Source organism: Erythranthe guttata, chromosome 12, assembly GCF_056151865.1.
Source record: "Erythranthe guttata isolate IM_541 chromosome 12, IM_541, whole genome shotgun sequence".
Taxonomy (NCBI): domain Eukaryota; kingdom Viridiplantae; phylum Streptophyta; class Magnoliopsida; order Lamiales; family Phrymaceae; genus Erythranthe; species Erythranthe guttata.
Window position 1 is genome coordinate 18,787,074 of NC_142544.1, and position 16,603 is coordinate 18,803,676.

Sequence of the window (16,603 nt, forward strand, 5' to 3'; positions counted from 1 at the left end):
TCCCCGCTCGATTTTCTATATTTTACCATCTAATTATTGATGATATAATTTATTCAATGAACTGAAAAAAAATTGGCCAAAAATTAATACGATTAGCTTAGCTTAGCACATCCAATGAATATAGCATGTAATTTTTTTTGTTTTTTTATTTTCTTCTTATTCTTCCGGCAATGGAGAATCCGCAACTAACCATGCATGTGTACTAGGTAAACTTATTTAAATTTACACTATCGTAAAATAGCTTCCAAATTATATGAGTGACACATGTGTTCTAGGTAAAATTACTCTCTCGTATAACTGCTTTCAAATTATACGAGTAATTTACACTTATGATAGCTTCCAAATTGTGCGAGACACGTGTGTACTAGTTGCATTTACATTTACATTTATTACATATAAGATGTATCAGTTCGACACGATCGGGATTCGAACTTCAACGCAGGATGCATTACTTCTACGTAGATGATTAATTCTGGTCAATCATGAAATATTTCAATTTATTTTGTTAAATAAGTTGAAGAATTTATTATTTGAAGCACATGAATATATGAAAAAACAGGCAGTTAATTATTCTTATCGATTAATAATGATTTAAAGCACATGAATATATTAAAAAAAGTGGATATTAAAAAACAAGACTTTATTTGAGATAATTAAATAATGTAGCAATAAATTCATCAAATAATGATATACCATACCACCTAATTAATATGTTAAAAGGGATATAAGAAAATGCTCTTTACGGTTTAATAACTGCTATTTACCGTTCAAAGTAAAAAACAGTTTATCTCTCTAAAACCCCTAAAATTCTAAATTCTCTCCAATTACCCCCCATTCCAAAATTTTCAGAAAATTTTTTTTTTTTTCGAAAAAATTCGAAATCAACCAAATTTCGAGCTTGGGCTTCGATTTTTTCAGGTATTTTCAACACCTACATGTGTTATATGCAATGGGTAACTCGATTTTGCAACCAATTTCATGTTTAAAAGCCCTACAAATCGATTTGTAGGGCTTTTGAAATTTTCGGAACTTATAGCCAAACGCCCAAGTTGGGCGCCGGCTGCATGAACGGACGCCCAAAGTGGGCGTCTGTTCATGCTGCCGGCGCCCAACTTGGGCGTGGAATTACAGTTTGAACGCCCGGTTTGGGCGTTTCCCGGGCGAACCGGCGCCCGGTCCAGGCGTCGGTTCGGCCGGGAAACGCCCAAACCGGGCGTTCGGTTTAATTTTTTTTTTTTTTTTTTCTTTCTGATTTAAAATAAATATTTTTTATTCTGAATTAAAATAAGTTAGTAAATTTAATATAATTTAGTTAATTCAAAGACAATTATAATAATTTTATGTTTACAGGATGTCTAATGGGGCGAAAAAATTCGGACTGGGGAAAGGGAAAGGACTCCTGATTCGTCCTCCTGCAGATCCGGTGGAGGAGACTACTGCGGAACGGGAGGGAAGGACACATAATAGAAATGTTACCGGTTCTAAACGTCGTGGGGAACGCACTGGTGTTTTTGTACCCCCACGTACGATGATTGAGGAGGAGACAGAGACAGAGGCCGAGCAGGAGATGGATGCACCCATGGATGCATATATGCAGCCGCAGGAGTACGAGTACGATCCACAACTACGCTTTCAGCAGAAGTATCAGTTTCCGGTGCCGGATTTTCCATCCGATGACGATTACGAGGATGTTCCGACTCCGACTCCGCCTCCTGTCCCGATGGGTGGTACTTTCGATGGTTCTAATCCTGTCTCGAGGTCTCGCACCGCTCCGAGAAAAAAACTTCCTTCTCGACCTTGGATGTTGACCGGTGAGACACCCGGTGGACCTAAATACGCTCACTTGATTCCAAGTTTTGGAGCACACATTGCCTACGACATTTGGGAGGGAAAGGTAATACTTATTAATATTAATAAATTTTGTTTATAATATTTACACTTGCTCGTGGTATACTTATATATGAATATATCTTGAACAAGGTCGACATATGGTTAAATTACGGTCGCACGCGAAGTGTACTTGGCCGGGCCCCGACGACGATGATTGTGTCTCACTACTGGAGAGTACCGGCTTGTATCACTTGCGTGATTGTTCGCTGCCTCAGCACAATAACCCACTCATAGAGGCTTTTATTGAGAGGTGGCAGCCGGACACCAACAGTTTTCACATGCCATTCGGTGAGATGACAATTACCCTGCACGACGTGCATTACATCATGGGTTTGCGAGTTAGTGGAACTCGCCCTAACGTTTGGATGGATAAGGCCGACGCGATCCAGCTTGGTGCGAGAGCTTTCAGGGTCGCACCCGCACTTATGGAGCAGTGGTGGTATGGTGGCGGACCCCGGTTAGATGATTTGGAGGTGAAGTATGGCGACAATTCTACATTTCCTTCCGCGTATCGGATACGAGCATATATTGTATACTTGCTTGGAAAGTTGTTGTTCGTGGATAAGAGTGGATCGAAGGTTAGAGCAGATTTTTTCCCACTGTTAGAGGAAATCAATCTAATTTGCGAGTATTCTTGGGGTTCGGCTACATTGGCCTATCTGTACCGACAGTTGGGCATGGCTACGCGAGCTGAGGCGGCGCAGATTGCTGGATGTCTGACACTATTAGAGGTATTATTATTATTATTACTATAATTATTGTTGTTGTTGTTGTTGTTGTTGTTGTTCTTGCTGTTGTTGTTGCTGGTGTTGTTGTTGTTGTTGTTGTTGTTCTTGCTGTTGTTGTTGCTGGTGTTGTTGTTGTTGTTGTTGTTGTTATTAATTATGCCGTATTATTATTTCCCGTACTGTAGTGTTGGATATATGAGTATTTTCCGTGTTTCCGGCCTCCGATGGTTAACGCACATGTTACGGGAGAGCCATGGTAAAAACGGTGGCATGTGATACATCATATTCCTAAGGACGAGGATATACTTGTAGATTATCGTAGACGTCTCGATTCGATGCGTCCGTCAGATGTAAGTATCTATGTGTGTAAGTATCATTTTATATTAATTATGCTTATTAATATATGTGTATAATTAAATGAATATAGGTGAATTGGACGCCATTTGGATTGAAAGTGTCATCTGAAGTTGCAAAGACGGTTCATCACGGGACTATTCGATGGATGGATACGGTCGAGCCTTATATGCCCGATAGAGTTTTGCGTCAGTTCGGGTTTCGGCAGATTAAACCGGCGGACCCAATTCGTCCGCTAAAAGGGTCTAAGAGGGAGAGAAAAATAGCATCTTACAAGGTTAACTATGAGCCTGGCGATCAGATGTGGGATATCCCCCACACGCACATGCTTAGTCGAGCTTACTATGGTCATCCGGCGCGTCCAGCTTGGGAGTCGGATCCGGAGTATATGCCGTGGTTTATAGACCACACTCACGTCCGTGTACATCCTAGTACCGAGCCGGTTGAAAGAGCGGAACCATCTGCAGTTCCGGCTATATATGATCTCACCCGAGTGTTGCATCCGTACTTCTACGATAACTTGCATCCGTCTACTATTCCAGGATATCGGCATATGCCCGATGACTTCTTCAGGACGATCCAGGACATGTGCGCCCCATTCGCTGAGTATCTACAGTTGGACCGTGCTGATGCTGACGATCGGGATGCAGGACCCTCTCAGGGACGACATTCTCACCGCAGGCGTAGGACGAGGGATACTTAGGTGTTCAGGACCTGATTTCCGTTTTTTAAGCTAAATTTATGTTTAATAAAATATGGTGTAACCATAACCTGATTTCCGTTTTTTAAGCTAAATCTATGTTTAATATAATATGTTGTAACCATAACCTGATTTCCGTTTTTTATTATTATTATTATTATTATTATTATTATTATTATTATTATTATTATTATTATTATTATTATTATTATTATTATTATTATTATTATTATTATTATTATTATTATTATTATTATTATTATTATTATTATTATTATTATTATTATTATTATTATTATTATTATTATTATTATTAGAACACCATAACATAGTAATATTTATTATAACATCATAACATAATAATAATAACATACAATGTCAATAGTAATACATTCATTCCAACAAAATAAACAAAACTAAATCAAACACTATTAAGAATATCCCACATTTCACGTCGACTCCGCAACGCCTCTGGTAGATATGCAACACTATTATTGCTATACCTCGCCCACTGTCTATCAAACGGAGGAAGCGGACAATTGTCATTCATCTTCACATACACAAAGTGGCTTCCTGATTCAAGAAATAGTATAGTCATCTCGTAAGATAACTGTGAAACACCTTCGGGAGCCCAAAGTGGTAAATAAGTCTGATTGCCCAAGCTGCTAGCCGACAAGACCAACGCGTTGTAATATGTTGCCACAACCACGCCCACGTCCGTGATAGTCATCCACTTCTCATAGGGTGCTGGGGCGTTGTCCCAATAAGCGACACTCGCCAATACCCGATACACTAAATTACCACCACCGAAATAATCCTTGAAGAACTCTTCGTGTGTTTTAATACAGTTATAAACATCCATTCTAACATCCATCCAATCATCCTCGTGGTTCTTCACTGCACACGCGACGCTTCGATAACCACAATTACCATCCCCTTGAACGTCCGTCCACGTCACAACCTCCGGAACAAGACAGAAATGAAGGTGTCGCATCCAAGGGGGTCGGGGAATTTGACCTATTGCGGCCTGCGGGTCCACTCACGGTCGATGAACGACCACGGCTAGATCTCTCAGAAGATGAACCACGCCCTCTGTTGCCTCGTGATCGTCCTCGTCCTCGTCCTCGTCCTCGTCCAGACTCTTCACCTTCTCCCGGAAATAATGGAAACTCATGCCCTGACAAATCCCTCTGTGTAGAGTTCGTCCGCGGTCTACCTCTCGGGCAGACTAGTACTGGTGGCTCATTCATTTCCATAGCCCCGTGATGCATTCGTTCAAAAATGACATCTGTCACGTCCGTGATCTCAATTTCTGACCGCTCACGCAAATCATTCATTAACCCTTCTAGCCTGCCAATAGCCTGTGACCTGTGGTCGGGAACAGAACCAACACTTTCATCTAGGGAATCCCCGAATCCCGAAATAAATGTCCTCCAAAAAATGTGGACATCCTCTGCATAAAACACACCACGTCGTGCATTCATCTTTGCACGAATTTCATGTCTGCATGGGAGTCCAAGACATTTCCTCATATAACAGACGCAACCGTCTATGTCTTCATCCTTCTCATCGTCCAACATCTGCAGAGCATTATGTGTTACAATTCCACTGGACAATATTTTAAATACGGGCACGTTGATCGTCTGGGCCCGAATCCTCTTTGATTTTGCAAAATCGGCTAGTATCTCGTTAAATTGATCTTTCATCATTGAGTGATACTGTGCCCAAAATGTGTCGAAGCCACCCGTGGACGATTCCAACCATCTCTTCAATGCTCTATGGTTGCTCTCCACCCTAATATGTTTAGAATATGCTATGTTTCAATAAACTACATGACAGTAAGTTAAGTATATATATTTAACCACTTATAAATAAATACCTGCTTGTCGATGTATTACCCAAATGGAAAATTAGATCCGTCCATGCTTTTACAAATTTCTCTTTGTATACGAGCCAAGTGTATTGGAGATACTCAATCAAATCTGGATAATTCGCGTACTCGTCCAACAAAGCTGTGTAATTCCTGGCGAAATCTTCTTCAGACACTGATTTTACCAAAGTTTGCCACGTACCAAGTACAAAAGCCGTGCCGCGACGCCTACTATTGCCGAGACATCTTGAAGCACGACGCCCCACATTCATGTTAATGTGCCAAAGACATAAGAGATGAGGTACGGTCGGAAATACATTCTCTAGCGCCTTTATGAGCCCTAACTCTCGATCCGTCACAATGACACTAGGCAGAGTCTGAGGGGGGAAAAGTCTCTTCAGCTTTTGCAACACCCATGTGTAATGGTCTTCATTTTCATGGCGCAAAAATGCGACTGCAACAGTAAAATTTTTCCCGACAGGAGTAACACCAACAATCTCCAACAAAGGCAATTTGTACTGATTGGTTTTGTAAGTACTGTCAAGTAGTAATACGTACGGAAACTTACTTAACAATTCGACAGATTGAGGGTGAGCCCACATCAAATCAGTAACTGCATGTGTTGTTTCATCAGTACGGAACCACTTGTAATAGTTATGCTCCTCAAGCAACCCAATCAAATGTTGCATCACTGTACGGTCACCCCTAGATAGTCTTTTCAATTTCGCCTTCTGATTGTATATTTGTTTCGAATAAGCATCGAGACCCAAACCATTTTGTCTCAAGTTAGCCAAAATCTTCTTGGGCGGCACATGACTTTGTGACAGATCACTAATGATCTTCGCCTCCTCCTGAGACAATGCACTCATTCCATGCCCGGACTTGTATATCCGAACATGATTATGCTTCCCGTATATTACTCTGACCTCCCATCTATCATCCCATCGTAGCTCTCCGACAATATAAAAACCACAACCTATCTTTTTGCTACCGGTCCTTCTCGGGCGCGCGTCTGGATTAGTTGATGGACATTCTCGTTTTTCCCCGAATAGGTCACAAGTCAAAAAAATCTTTTTTTTAGGACTGCTTCTTTTTACTATTTTCACAAAAAGACCTCTTGCAACGAACCTCACCCAAACCACTACCTCATCCTTCGAGTCAAACAACTGAGTAGTGGTAAAATAATCGGTATGATCAACTTCAAATGTAGACGTATCGTCCTGAAAAAAACGTAAAAAAATTGATTTAAAAAAAAAAAAAAAAAAAGGTTTAAAATTCAAAAGCCCAAGTCGGGCGCCCGGCAGTGCAGTGCACGCCCATGTTGGGCGTGCAGTTGGCCTACAAACGCCCATAATGGGCGTGTAACAGCCAACTGCACGCCCAACATGGGCGTGCACTGCACTGTCGGGCGCCCAAGTTGGGCTTTTGAATTTTTAGCCCATTTTTTTCGATCGAAAACACGGAATTTTTACCTCGCTGTGTTCGCTATCCCGATCTTCATCCGATGAACTCATTTATGTTCGTATATCACACCAATAAGAATGATTTGTGAAGAAATCGTCTTGAGAGCAATTTTTTTTAGAGAGAGAGAGAGAGTATCTTTGAACGGTAAATAGCCTTTTTCAAACGGTAAAAAGCAAATCCCAGGATATATTATGCCTGGATTACACTGGGCTTTCAACTACAAAGCCCGAAGACTCAATTCCCATAACCGTTGGGTGCATTGGGCCAATTAAAATGGTTACCTTATTTATGCATATTTTGAAAAATAAATTTATCGGACACGTCTACCTAGAACAGATCTCGAAGCTCATACAGCTCATCACCCGCCACGTGGCGCACGAGAACAGGAAACGTGGACTGGGCCCACACGGAAACAAATAGAAAGAGAAAGGAAAAAGTTGGGCGTGTAAATAGTTTCTGATCCCTCAATTCACAAGTATCTACAATTTCGCCCCCACAATTTGTTCTCGTTCCTTCCAAATCTCGAAACGACTTTTCTTCGATCAAACTTAATAGACAAGCAAAATTACCATTTATTATTATTATTGTATATATAAACTCAACAGCCACTACTACTTCCAAAAAGTCTATACCGCGAATCCGACCTTTTTTCAGTTTCCTCTGTTGCCGCCCCCGTCGTTTAACCGATATTTTGACAATCACTGCCCTAAACCCTAACCTCTTTTGTCAATTTATTTTTCATTTTAATTTTGTTTTATTCCTGGATCTGTTTTCGTTTTTTTCTTTGTATTATACTTGAAATTGAGTGAAAAAAGTAGGATTTTTTATGAATAGATAGATACTGTTTGTACTAGATCTGGGGGAGTTTCTTCGGATGGAAGATTAGATTCCAATTCGATATTTGGTTTATTGGATTGGAATTTGGAGAATTTTGGAAATCAGCGTTTTTTGGAAGGAAGGCTTCGGAAGTTGGTTATGGAATGAGTGAACTTTCCTTCACAGCTTTCCGTGATACGAGACGTCGAATTACGTAATGCAACTGAATCTCTTGCAATTTTTATTAATTGTATTATAAGAATCGAAAACTTCTGCTATTTTTTTTTAGTTTTTTGTTTAATGAAGTTGGAAGTTGGAATTAGAACTTGATCAACAGTATAAGGGCATCTACGAATTTAAGAGTATTTTTTCTAGGTTTTGAGTGTGTGCATGCGCACATGCATTGATGTTATAGCTGATTATTGATTTTTTCACTCTATGTAGGGGTGATTGTGGATGGGGGAGGGGGAAGTGAAGTTTGGGTGGTTTTTTAGCCCTACAGTATGATGGAAGCTGAATCAAAGAGTGGTCAGCTTTGCATAGGGAATGGTGCCGAGGCAGAGTCATGGGTGGAGGAGGCAGCAAAAGAACAGTGTGACGATACTGAAGTGAGACGTTGTGCAGAAACCGAGGCTATGGATGTTGGGAATGATACAGAGTGTTGTATGTCGGTGCAGGTAATGAATGGGGCAGTGGGTAACGTGGAATCAAACTGCTGTGCTGGCAGTGATAAGAAGGAAGTCTCGAACAACGTTGAACCACATCCTTGTCTTGAAAGCCACATGGAAAATGATGTTGATGTTGCTGAATCAGAATTTGTCACCGAAATTAAGTTGAAAGAAGCCGAGGACTGTGTGGAGTCAGAACCTTGCACTGAAACTTATGCACAGGAAGCTTTGAGTAGTGCGGAGGTAGAATCCATTACCGATAATCACAAAGAAGCATCGGAAGAGCATTGCATGGAGAAAATAGCGAAGGAAGTACAAAATGACGCAGAAGCCGAGCCAAAGGAAGTAGTAAATGACACTGAAATGAAACCACTTGCGGAAAATCATGCAGTGAAAATGTTGAGCAATGATAACTTCGAGGTATTATCTAGTAGCAATGAGGTGAAAGAAGTGGTTAGTGATTTTGGCTTGGATTGTCCGCCTAAAAACCAAGTGAAAGAGCCAGCTAATGATGATACACACTCTGAAGTTTCAAATCCAAATCTTTCCCCGCAGCATGTTACCTCAAATTTGACCCTTTGCAGTCAACCACTTGATGCACGTGGTGATCATGTTGGTTGTGGAGAGATTACATCTGCTTGTTCCCAGGGTTCATCTGCTGATGTGAATTTCAGTGAGGAAGAGCACAATAATTGCAAATTGGAATCGGTTTCACCATCTTGTGTGGTGCTTGAAATTCCAAAGAATGTTAGGCCCACGGGTATTAGGAAGATCACATTTAAGTTTAGTAAACGGAAGGAGGTTAATGATAATCAATTATCTGTGACTGCTACTGAATGTTTAACCAATAATGGCCTTCAAAATCACGGGTGGGCTTTAGGAAACTCGGAATTGAATCATTTCGCGCAAAGTCCTTCCGCATGTGTCCCCAACAGGGAACTGAAAATGTCCAAGAAAATAGTTCCAGATACTTACCCTACAAATGTAAAAAAGCTTTTGTCAACTGGAATTTTGGAAGGAGCCAGGGTGAAGTATATTTCATTATCAGGCATGGTGTGTATGTTGTGTTTTTTTTGCATTATTACTGATTTCGTTTTGATCATTAGAGTCTTTTTCTAGTATGGCGTTAAATTTGGTTTCTTAATGATTGCCAGAAAGAGATTCCAGGAATCATCAAGGATGGTGGTTACCTATGTGGTTGTTGTGTTTGCAACTTCTCTAAAGTAAGTTACATTTGCAAGTTGAATTGCTCACTTTAGTCAGGTGTTTGATAGTTAAACATTGTAAATTTGTTAACCAGGTGGTTAGTGCGTATGAGTTTGAACACCATGCTGGTGCCAAGACTAGGCACCCGAATCATCATATATATTTGGAGAACGGGAAGCCTATTTACAATATAATTCAAGAACTGAGGACTGCTCCTCTCAGCATAATAGATGGCGTCTTAAACGCTGTGGCAGGTTCTTCTGTGAACGAGGAGTACTTCCAGGTGTGGAGAGGTAATATGTGAATGCAGTTGCCTTTTGTCTCTAGTTTGTACTGAAATTGAGTATGATGGCTATAAGAAACGATTTAGGATTCCAAGGGCCCATTTCAGAAACTTGTTAGGTCTTTCCAGGAAGGGTATTATCTCACTGCAAGTCCCTGGATATTGCATGGTTAAATTGATATACACGCTTTTGTTGCGATCTAATGGATATGGCAGACACGTTCCTATGCAAATTTTCAAAAAAAAAAAGGAAAAATAAATAATTCATATAGATGATAGCCAATTGGTAATATTCTCATATGTTAAAGTCAGCTTCCTCTCTTTGTGATGCTGAGTGATGACAAAATACTTTGATCTGAATATCAGGGCTTTAGTTATAAAGGATAAAAGCATAAAAAATGCATCATATTCTCTGTTTGCTAACATTAGTTTCTGACAATTTGTTGAACTGTTGCAGCAAATCTCCAATATGGAAATGACGTGGCCCGTGCAGATAGTTTATACCAAAGCAAGCATTTTAGCACGTATCACCCCACCAACAGGTAATGCTATGCGTATAAAATTATCAGATATGCCCTTCGCCCTTCCGTGGGTATTAGTTCCACTTAATTTGTAAAGAGAATTGGAAAAAAATAGGAATAAACGAGTGTGTAGGGGTTCTTCCTTAACTCTTTGGATCCAGTTCATTTGAAAAGCAAAGAAGTGAACTTGTTAAATCAGCTAAAAACTGATATTGAAAGCCAGCACTTCACACTTTCAAAACACAAGCTGAGTCACGAGGGGAAATTTTGGTGGTTTTGATTGCATATCTGAGATTTCTTTAGAGCAATCACCAATTCTCAGATGTCTTGAGTTAGTCAAGACTATTCCGATCAGTTGCAAAGTTGGTAGCTGTTTTGTTGCTGTGCTATATAAAATTCTTATTTGACGAGCTTGGTGGATCTTTTGATTTCTCACTCATTTTCTATTACGAACTTTCAGCTATGGCAGTCATCCTACTGAAGATAACCCGTGCCCTGCTTCATGTCGACAAATCTGTATAGACACGCAAGTAGATCGGAAGCGTCTGATCAAGAAGTTTGTTTTATTCCCTTCCGTCCCTCTCATGTAAATGCACTTATGTGTAGGTTTTGCTCAATATGCATTTTTTGTGCAGGCCGAAGCAAAATGTTTCTAGCTCATTTTGGGAACAAAAGAAAGCTGCTGAAGGTGGCAATAAAAAGAGGCAAGCCTGTAGTGATTGTGTAATTTTTCTAATTTTCTTGTCCTTCCTTTTTTGGGTCTCGTCTCTTCTATGGTCTACTGGGAATATTAATGAGTAAACGTATGACAGGGACAATGATCTTCATAAATCACTTTTCATGCCAAATGGACTGCCTGATGGGACAAGTTTGGCCTATTATTCTAAAGGAAAGGTAGTGTGTCAGTCTGTGGCTTAAATTTCTCATTGTCTATTGGTTGTTTCTGTGGATAACTTTTGGCCATTTTTTTCTTTTTATAGATGATTCTTGGGGGTTACAAGCAGGGGAACGGTATAGTCTGTAGTTGTTGTAACACAGAGGTAAGTTCATTTATCAGCGTTAGAGTTTCTGCATTATGAATTGAAAAACTGCATACCTGTGCCTCTGTTTCCTGCCTCATAAATGTTCTCACCTGTCGCATGCTCTCATTTTTTCTCCCAAACAGATCAGTCCTTCCCAGTTTGAGGCTCATGCTGGATGGGCAGCGAAACGTCAACCGTGAGTATCTATTGAGGACTACTAAGTTTACTTCATATTCTGGTGACTCCAAGCAATATAATTTGGGGTTGTTTTGCAGCTATCGTCATATATATACATCTAGTGGGTTGACACTTCATGATATAGCTTTAATGTTGGCAAATGGACAAAGTCTTGCCGCCAGTGGCAGTGATGATATGTGTGCTGTATGCGGAGATAGAGGTGAACTTATTATATGCAATGGCTGCCCTCGAGCATTTCATGCAGGTGAATTTCATATTCTCCATATAATAATTTCTTCCTGCTTTCATTGTATGTTTTTTGTATTGTTAACATCTGACTGTTCTGGACCTCTTTGTTATCTTGTTAAACTTGGGCTCTATTATTCCTGTTATTGATTGGGATGCCTACCTTCATGTTTTATATACGTATGAAGTGATTGCAAATGATTTGAATTATAGATTTTAATTCCACGGGACAGGTAAAGACGTATTGGTCAGTGCTGACCTTGTCTTTTGAATGTTTTTGTGTGTGTTCCGTTCAATTGGTATATACGTGACAACTCCACTTCTTGTATTTGCCTTTGTACTGCCACTTCTTTACATTTCGTTTCCGCGCTTATAAACCAAGGACATCGTATTTGTATTTCAGAAGCACTTGTGAATTAGTTCGACCTTATTGTGTTTGATTTTCTATGTTACTCTTGCAGCTTGTTTAGGCTTACAGTGTCTCCCTGCCGATGATTGGCACTGTTCATACTGCAGAGACAAATTTGGTTCTGGTAGAAAAGCATCTGGGGAGTCTAGACATATCATCCTTAGGCTAAAGAGAGTTGTTAAAGCACCAGAATTTGAACCTGGTGGCTGTATTATCTGCAGGTCTGCTGTAGCACTTGTAGTTAGTTCATTTACTGCCTGTCATTTTGTGCTCTTTTCATTTACTCCTTTTTTTTAAAGTTCATTTCATTTCTCACTTTTTGGGAGGAGTACAGAAAGTAGGCATGTAAGCATAACCTTTTTGGGTGGATACTGCAAATGAGATTGGTAGTCGATGTTGACAAATGATCTGATTATACGAATTGCCTCATCGAACATATCTATCTTTATTGTGCTGCAAATCTATTATCATCATTGGTTTACATGTTTTATACTTCAGACATGTACGCACATTGTATATATGACATATCCTCTGATTGTGAGAAGTTTATGCTTATGTAACTTTTGCTTTATTAACTGATTTTCTCTTCTTATGTTTTGCAGATCGCAGGCCTTTAGTGCTGTGAAGTTTGATGACCTCACAGTGATTATCTGTGATCAGGTACTTACTTGCTTACTGCCCTCATTTCTGGTTTTTCTTTACTGGTTTGCATGTTTTTAGTGTATTAACATTTTTGATCTTGACACTTTGTCTTCCTTGTCTAGTGCGAGAAGGAATATCATGTTGGTTGTCTGCGTGAGTCTGGGTTGTGTGATCTGAAAGTAAGTCTGAAATTATTATAGTATCACTAGTAGCAGGAGTGTTTGACATTTCTGTTATTAAAGGATTTTAAATGCATATGGTTGCAGGAACTTCCTGAGGATAAATGGTTTTGTTGTGATGACTGCTATAAGATTTTTGAAGCACTTCAGAATTTGGCTTGCAGTGGACCTGAGTTAATTCCAGCTTCAGTGGTAACTACTGTATACAAGAAGCATGCAGCAATAAGTTTAAATAGTTGGTCTGAGAATGAGATCGAGTGGCGTATTGTAAATGGAAAAAGTCACTATGCCGAACATTTGTTGCTACTTTCTCGTGCTGCAGCAATCTTTCGCGTAAGCTTTTACTTCTAACTGTGCTTCTTTTGTTAGACGGGTTTCACGTGGAATATTTGTGGTCCTGCATTCACCAACTTTGCAAACTTCAATTGCTTTTTGGCACCCACTACATAACAGACCTTTGTCAGTCTGAAGTCTTGTCTGACTTATTAATTATTTGTGATGAAGTGAGAAATAGAAGTCATTAAGGAATGCATTTCTTATAATTATGTTCACCACAACAGGTGCTATAGTAAGATAAAATTCGGTACTAGGACAGATGAAAATTTGAACATTTATCAGCCTCAATAACTATCTATGTGGCAGAACCACTAAAGGATGTGAATTGTGAACATGTGCTGTCGAGCGCATTTAACTGGCTTACACCATCCAGTGATATGCTATACTGGCAGTGCCTTCTTGTCCTTTTGGAGAATATACTAATTTCTATTTTTGTCGTTTTTGTAGGGATGCTTTGACCCTATTGTTGCCAAATCTGGTCGTGATCTTATCCCAGTTATGGTGTATGGGTGAGTAATTCTTCTCTTTTGTATGTTTTAGCTGAATAATTCTTTGTCAGTAATCTGGTGGCTACACCAGCTTAAGTTTAAGGTTATTTTTTAAGTCTCAGATAGAGGTTTTTACAAGCATGGATAACATCAGCATCATCCTATAACTTATAAGCTTTCGAAAAGCGTGATTTTTTTCTTCTTAAATGAATTTGTAAGGTTTATAAGATGCAGAAAAAAGTTGTTTGAGAACGTAGTAATTATTTTTAAAAAGTAAAGACTAAAGAGAGAACTTATTCCTAAATTGATATCGTGTTTTTAAGATCTTCAACAAACTTCTTTGATTTTGGTAATTCTCGCTACAAAATGGTATAAAATTTAGGAGCTTATAGATTTTTAAGATATGCTTTGTCTAACAAATGTGGCTCTTGTTATTTAAAGGTGAGTTGGAAAGACCAGTGAATATTTAACTGGTGATAAATTGAATACTCTATCTTGACGTGAAAGTCAAGTGGAGAATTAGGAACAAGTGTTGGTGTATCTGTTACTCTGTAACAATTTTATTGTGTAACATTTCATATCTCACATATAACCATTTCGACAGTTAAATGGCGAATAAATGCCTCATTGCTTCATTCTCATACACCATTAAATATATTTCTAACTCCTTTGCAGAAGGAACATATCTGGGCAAGATTTTGGTGGGATGTACTGTGTGGTTTTAACTGTAAAGTAAGTCGATTGAGACTGTCCTGGTTATTTTTTCTTCCTTTTGCTTCTGTATTTGAAGTGTATGGTATTGTTACAAATCGTACTCTTTTAACGCCAGTTGTTTGCAGGTCCGTTGTTATATCAGCTGCTCTTCTGAGGATATTTGGAAGAGACATTGCTGAACTTCCTTTGGTGGCTACTGATAGAGAAAATCAAGGAAAGGTAACGGAACATAGGAAAAGATAGTGACTGTCTCTTCGCTAGAAAATATTTTACTATTACGGAACAATCAAAATTTAATTACAAAGCGGTAACGATTTTAATTAACTAGTATGAAAAACTGATATATGTAGGGCTATTTTCGAGCACTTTTTTCCTGCATCGAAAGGCTTCTGTCGTCCATGAGTGTGAAACACCTGGTACTCCCAGCTGCTGAAGAAGCTGAACCTATGTGGACAAATAAGCTAGGCTTCAGGAAGATGAGCAATGAACAAGTAAGTCCTCCAACCTATGTTCGGTAATTTAGTCTCCAGTGGAACCACCTAATTCTGTTTTATAATATGTTTAGCTAAGTAATGTAATTGTAAGAGTAAAGCGTGAAAAGAGAAATATCTGGGCTTCGAGTGCATGAATTTCTTGAGAAAATAGTGTTTTCTTGTTACCGACGAGCATGAAACAATTTTTTTTTTCCTTTCCTTTGTTTATTTTAATTTTCATGTTAATTTTGATATCGAGCCAAATGTGTTTGGAGAATCCAATGTAAAATTAAGAAACCGGAACAGTTACTTATTAAAACGAGAAGAGGTTATCTTATTCCTGTTGTATCTAAATAAAGATGAAACTTAGTTCCATTTCTTAGATCGTAAATGTGTTTGCTGATGAATCGATATTTTGCCCAAGCAGATGCTAAGGTACACAAGGGATTTCCAGCTAACAATTTTCAACGGGACATCCTTGTTAGAAAAAGAAGTATTACAGTAGCAGGCCGAGAAATCTCTGAATGTGGTGGTGGAGGACCAGAGTCAGATACAGTTACATCCCTTGATTGATTGTCACTTGACAGCCCCACTTTGCGCAATGGATATCTGATGTCGGAAAACAAGGTGGAGCTGTAATTTAAAGCAAGGACGGGGGCAAAGTTGGCATTTCGCGGAAGATCAAGACTCTAAGCTGGCTTCATTAGTAAAATAGAGGGACAAGAATAGTGAAATAATACATCCCCAAATTCTCCAGGCATGCTGCTCTTTTAATTTGCATGCACAACGAGCTTCTTTTTTCACAGGGTGATTAGTTTGTAGGACGTACGTACGTACACTAGAATGTTTTCGTTTTATTTTGATACGTACATTACAACGTAGCTATTATATCTTCTTCATTGAGGAATTTGCTTAAGGTTTTTCTTTTCACAACAATTATTTTACAGTTTGTGAATTAGTAATAGATTTCAGTGAGTGTTTGTAATTTAAATAATGTCAGATATACTTTCAGGGAATTTCCCGGTTTTTTTTTTTAATAATTAAAATATAACAAAAAAATCATTGAACTTGATTTATACAAATGAGATAATAATTCAAGGGGTAAATGACACATACACCCTTGAGGTATACAAAAATAACTTTAATGTCCATGTAGTATCGGTAATTACAATCACCCATCTTGAAACATTGTTAAAAACTCAATGGATGGATAAGTTATTCCGTTATGTTTCTAACGGACTATTAGTTTCAGACAATGGTAGAGACAATATAGAGCTAAGAGGTGACATGGTTCTTATTTCTTAAATCTTAATTATTTTATATAAGATTTATTAATTTTCGTCTATGGTAGGATTAACGGCTCCGTGGGGAAACAAATATAGTGCACATCGGTTCCCATGACATGAAATATTGGCTC

The 16,603-nt window shown here is 38.9% G+C and overlaps 3 protein-coding genes across 3 annotated transcripts; 2 read left to right on the forward strand and 1 right to left on the reverse strand.

Moving 5' to 3' along the window:
* Positions 1-2,897: 2,897 nt before the first annotated feature.
* Positions 2,898-3,675, forward strand: LOC148766665 (uncharacterized). The gene is made up of 2 exons (XM_088827370.1): positions 2,898-2,968; positions 3,046-3,675. The coding sequence occupies exons 1-2, from the start codon at positions 2,954-2,956 to the stop codon at positions 3,673-3,675; spliced, it is 645 nt and encodes a 214-aa protein (XP_088683496.1). The 5' UTR covers positions 2,898-2,953.
* A 418-nt stretch (positions 3,676-4,093) lies between these two features.
* LOC148766666 (protein FAR-RED IMPAIRED RESPONSE 1-like) lies at positions 4,094-7,130 on the reverse strand. The gene is made up of 4 exons (XM_088827371.1): positions 7,015-7,130; positions 5,552-6,762; positions 4,716-5,466; positions 4,094-4,633 (listed from the first exon to the last, which is right to left on the reverse strand). The coding sequence occupies exons 1-4, from the start codon at positions 7,054-7,056 to the stop codon at positions 4,094-4,096; spliced, it is 2,544 nt and encodes an 847-aa protein (XP_088683497.1). The 5' UTR covers positions 7,057-7,130.
* A 312-nt stretch (positions 7,131-7,442) lies between these two features.
* Positions 7,443-16,202, forward strand: LOC105968071 (uncharacterized). Its single transcript, XM_012992679.2, has 20 exons — positions 7,443-8,036; positions 8,267-9,543; positions 9,645-9,713; positions 9,791-9,989; positions 10,437-10,521; positions 10,961-11,056; positions 11,136-11,204; positions 11,313-11,394; positions 11,481-11,540; positions 11,666-11,718; positions 11,798-11,964; positions 12,407-12,575; positions 12,957-13,014; positions 13,119-13,175; positions 13,263-13,508; positions 13,959-14,020; positions 14,675-14,731; positions 14,839-14,932; positions 15,064-15,204; positions 15,614-16,202. The coding sequence occupies exons 2-20, from the start codon at positions 8,326-8,328 to the stop codon at positions 15,689-15,691; spliced, it is 3,060 nt and encodes a 1,019-aa protein (XP_012848133.2). The 5' UTR covers positions 7,443-8,036; positions 8,267-8,325; the 3' UTR covers positions 15,692-16,202.
* The last annotated feature ends 401 nt before the right edge of the window (positions 16,203-16,603 follow it).